The sequence below is a fragment of the Notothenia coriiceps genome, unplaced genomic scaffold (genome assembly GCF_000735185.1).
Source record: "Notothenia coriiceps isolate Sejong01 unplaced genomic scaffold, NC01 NC01_scaffold00008375, whole genome shotgun sequence".
NCBI lineage: Eukaryota > Metazoa > Chordata > Actinopteri > Perciformes > Nototheniidae > Notothenia > Notothenia coriiceps.
This window is the reverse complement of record NW_011341076.1, coordinates 1-4,271: the sequence shown is the minus strand read 5'-3', so window position 1 is coordinate 4,271 and position 4,271 is coordinate 1. Positions and strand designations below refer to the sequence as shown.

General features: G+C 48.4%; 1 protein-coding gene across 1 annotated transcript; it reads left to right on the top strand.

The window, feature by feature from the left end:
* Positions 1-220: 220 nt before the first annotated feature.
* On the top strand, positions 221-2,970 carry LOC104944558 (formin-like protein 14). Its single transcript, XM_010770107.1, has 4 exons — positions 221-311; positions 833-1,240; positions 2,164-2,319; positions 2,692-2,970. The coding sequence occupies exons 1-4, from the start codon at positions 270-272 to the stop codon at positions 2,968-2,970; spliced, it is 885 nt and encodes a 294-aa protein (XP_010768409.1). The 5' UTR covers positions 221-269.
* The last annotated feature ends 1,301 nt before the right edge of the window (positions 2,971-4,271 follow it).

The window sequence follows — 4,271 nt, the reverse complement described above, 5'->3', positions numbered from 1 at the left end:
CACAGTTACGGCATTTCCTGTTTCTGCCGGAGAGAGGGGAGGCCGTCCCAAAGCTTGCCGCTGTATTTATACCCTTAACCCTTAATGGAGGGAGCCTCGTTGAGCTGCTAGTGTGGCTACAGACGGAGGGGTAGGGTCGAGGGAGTGGTTTGGGATTGGGCCGAAGTTACAGAGCGTGGAGCTGGACACCGTGTCTCTCTAACCTGCTCTGCTCTGATTGACAGGATTACATCAGGCGCCAGCTGGAGGAGGAGCAGAGACACCTGGAGATGCTGCAGGAGCAGCTGCTGCGGGAACAGGCCATGCTGCTGGTCAGTCACACACACACACACACACACACACACACACACACACACACACACACACACACACACACACACACACACACACACACACACACACACACACACACACACACACACACACACCTCATGCAGCCTGGTATAGTTATTTTAATATCTTTGGCTTTGTTGAGTCATCTTGTGATCGTGAAATTGGTAAATCATTTATTTGAATACGAAATGTTGTGTAACGTTTTTTGTCAACATATCCTCTGTTTTTGTATTTTGCAAGTTGTCCGAATCAATTATTTGCCAAATGGTTGGAACTCCGAACTCCTCCTCTCTATTCTATATAATCTATTACATTTATTCAGTTACAGTGTACCGTTAAAAGTGAGTTCCCGGTGTGTAAAATCTGCAATAAAACAGGCTGCCAAAGCCTGACTGTATAAACGTGTTTTAAGGAAAGCATTTAACAGTTGGCACAGGTTTGTCCGGCCGACAGCAGCTCTCTTCTCACCCCCTTGCATCGACCCCACGCTCTGCAACAGGAGTTCAAGTGGCGGGAGCTGGAGGAGCAGCGCAAGGCCGAGCGTCTCCACCAGCGGCTGCAGCAGGAGCAGGCCTACCTGCTGTCGCTGCAGCACCAACCCAACAAGACCAAGCCTCCACAGACCTCCACCCTGCCCCCTGACAGAGCCCTCCCCTCACCCCCTCACGCTCAGGTCCTCGACGCTGCTGTTCCCGTAGCAAAAGGCTCCTCTGAGTCCTCCAGAGAACTTGACACAATCCCCTCAGACAAATCCCAGAGCAACGACTCAGATGAGACATGTCCAAACCAGCTCTCAAACCCCCCCACCCCCTATCAGACTGAACTCCCTGACTCTGAACCTCCCCAGGCAGAAAGTCTGGAGCCCGATAGGCCGGTCATTCCTCCTCCTCCTCAGCCAATCAGAGAGGTGAACCTCCTCCTCGGCTCTGCCTGCTCTTTCCAGCTTCTTCTTGCTTGTCTTCACACAGCCTCACTGACCACGATGCAAGCAGCAGCAAATGCTGGTTTCTTTTTGCACAAATAGTTGCATTTAATTGTCTTTTGTGAATGCTGTGGCGATAGGCCAGAGCAATTTGTTACAACATGGGTCCTCTCAGTCAGGCCCTTTGAATGAAACAATCAGGGGGGGGGGAGATGGAGAATAGAAACCCCATAGCAACCAGGCTTTTTGTGTCCTGAATAAAACGGAGCTGCTATCCTCCACCCTCTCTTGGCACTCTAGTTGCTAGTCTCCTTGACAACTAAAACCGTCTGGATTTATACGTCTTCATTTATACTTGAAGCAGTCTGAGCGGGAGAAAGATAAATCATTATTTAAAGTGGAAGTCTAAGCAGGAGTCCCCCCAAAAAATGCTGTATTACTTCCCACATAATGAATTGATTTTAGCTGAAGCCACTTTTCATTAGACGTCCTTTCCCCCGGGTGGGTTCCCTCCTCCTCAGAATAAGGAGGTTTCAGGAGTTCTCTTGTGAATCTCTTCACTCTGTTCTGACTCTGTGTGTGGGCCGTTGCATGATGGTGGCTGAGGCCCAGACTAACATGCAGGACCCCATCACCAGAGCTGTTCCGTGTCATTAACAACCATCTTTCCCTCCTTTGATCCAACACAAGGATGTATCTGTTTTGAAAGCGTCCTGTCTCCACCTCTACCTGTGTCTGTACGGCTGCCTTGATTGGGCTTCAAGCATGTTTAATGTGATATCCACAAAATGTTGGCGTTTGTCTGTGAAGGTTTCTGAGTGTGAGAAAGACTATTAAGGGACAGTAATGATGAACATTTGATGAAATATTTCCCCGGTTCCTTACCCTGTCCTGTTGGATTCCCTCAGGCAGACGAGAGGTACCGTAAGAACATTCAGGGCTCCCCTCAGGTCGCCCCCCCTCCCAAGCAGCCCCCTCTGCCTCCCCGATCCTCTGAACCTTTCTCCAACGGCGGCCCCTCCGCCTCCGAGGCCGTGGCCATGCAACGACCCATGGAGCCTCAGGTAACTCCTCCTCTCCTTTCCTCGCCTCCTCCTCTTCCTCCCTCACTCCTGGGTTTCTGTACTAGGTTTTTTGGTCAATCAGCGAAGTGAATATGGAGACCCTTATATCTTCCTTCTGTGCTGAAACAGTAGAACATAATCTGCACTTGTATGGAACTATCCTTTAAGCATTTGCATCGATTTAAATCCCAAACTATGAATCCCATCATCATGTCGTGTCGTGCTGTATGCATGTGTATTTACATATAAGCATGTTGGTGAACATCCACACATCTCCCTTCATGTCTCACTGTGTTGTCTGCTTGTTCCACCTCCCCTTCCTCCTCCCCCCCTCCTCCTCCTCCTCCTCCTCCCTTCCTCCCTCCATCAAAGGTCCAGTGGTCCCACCTGGCTGCGTTAAAAAGCAGCATCAGCGCTGCCCCCTCTCCTCCTCTTCCTCCTCCTCCTCCGCCCGTGGTCTCTCGCTCGCAGTCCTTCAGCGAGCCCGCCGGCGTGAACTCTAGCTTTGCACAACTCCAGCTGCTCTCCCAGGACCCATCGCCCGCACGCACTGACCCCCAGCCCCAACCTCCCCTCCACCACCCTCAGGGTCTTAGTAGGGCCGAACCCCAGGTCAGCGGAGAGGAAGTTCCTCCCAAGGTAAGGAGCTGATGAGGGACCCCTTACCCCCCCGTCCCTTTCCTGCCTTCCTCCACCTCCATTCACCTCCTCTCATGATGTCTGTGTGTCTGCCTTGATGTTTCTGCCTCATCTCGAACATCAGCTAGACATTCCCCATATTTGGGCGTATAAAGCATATTCAAAATCCGGTGTTAATTTAAGTTGATATATAAAAGAAAATAACCTCTAACCTACGCTTGTTCTGAACTTTTGATGGAGATTCTAGAGCAGTGGTTCTCAACTGGTCAGGCCTCGGGACCCACTTTTTACTTGGTCAATAAATCGCGACCCAACATTTTGAAGCACTCAAATCTATTCAACAAAAAATCGTGCTGTAATATATACGCTTTTCAGCATACAATAATAATAAAAGTGAAGTACAGTGCATATATCCCTTATATCCCTTCACAGAACTAAAGTATGCTTTTAAAAAAGGTTTAATGAGATGATGGACTCAAAGCTGAACTATATAAAAAGGCACACATGCTGAAAACCCAACCCCAGCAGGGGGGTCTGGGGGGATTCGCCCCCAGGAGATTTTTAGACATACTAACATAAACTATGCATTCTGGTACACTCTGAGAAGAAAATAAATAAATCTATTACTACCCGACATATTAATAATATTTTATGCCATTGTTTGTTTTTCACTTTGTTCTGACATCTTGCTGCGAGAAGAGTAAAGAGGAGACAGTCTGTGTGACTTACTTTAAATTGTGGGTAAGGGTAGATAGCCCCCATTGTTCTGTGATCTGTCAATCATCAAACCGGGGGTCATATTTTATGTGTTCATTTGTATCTGAAGTTGTACCAATGGATGTATAAAGAAGAGTTCTACCGCAAAGTTATTCTCCTTGGGGACTCCCGGCAACCATCTTGATTCTGATTGGCCAAAAGACTCGAAAAAACATCAGCAAAGATATTTTATTGAGAAGATGATCACGATGTGACAGAAGTTTTCAAAACCGTTTATGGTGTCCGGTACTTCCAGTCCAGCGCCGACTGCATGCACAGCGTTAGAAAATCGGGCCTTCAAAATAAAAGTTTGACTTTTTCCTCTCTTCACTCACACATCCGCGAACCACTCGAAACGGGTCTGCGACGCACTTTTGGGTCGCGACCCACCAGTTGAGAACCACTGCTTTAAATCATGATTGAGGAAGAGACATGTAGGAAAGAGATTGCTGTGCAGGATTGAGAATATATAGAGGTTTACATTGCAGAGGAGGACAATGAGCTCTAGATTCACACTGCAAGCAACAGGGCCGTCGGATCACTCTCAGAACACCTTA

What these genes read in the sequence shown, in the direction of transcription:
- LOC104944558 (XM_010770107.1), top strand. Translation starts at nt 270, where the DNA reads ATGCTGCAGGAGCAGCTGCTGCGGGAACAGGCCATGCTGCTG. An exon ending in CTCCTCAGCCAATCAGAGAG is followed by an intron (nt 1,241 to 2,163) that starts GTGAACCTCCTC and finishes GGATTCCCTCAG; the next exon opens with GCAGACGAGAGGTACCGTAA. An exon ending in AACGACCCATGGAGCCTCAG is followed by an intron (nt 2,320 to 2,691) that starts GTAACTCCTCCT and finishes CCTCCATCAAAG; the next exon opens with GTCCAGTGGTCCCACCTGGC.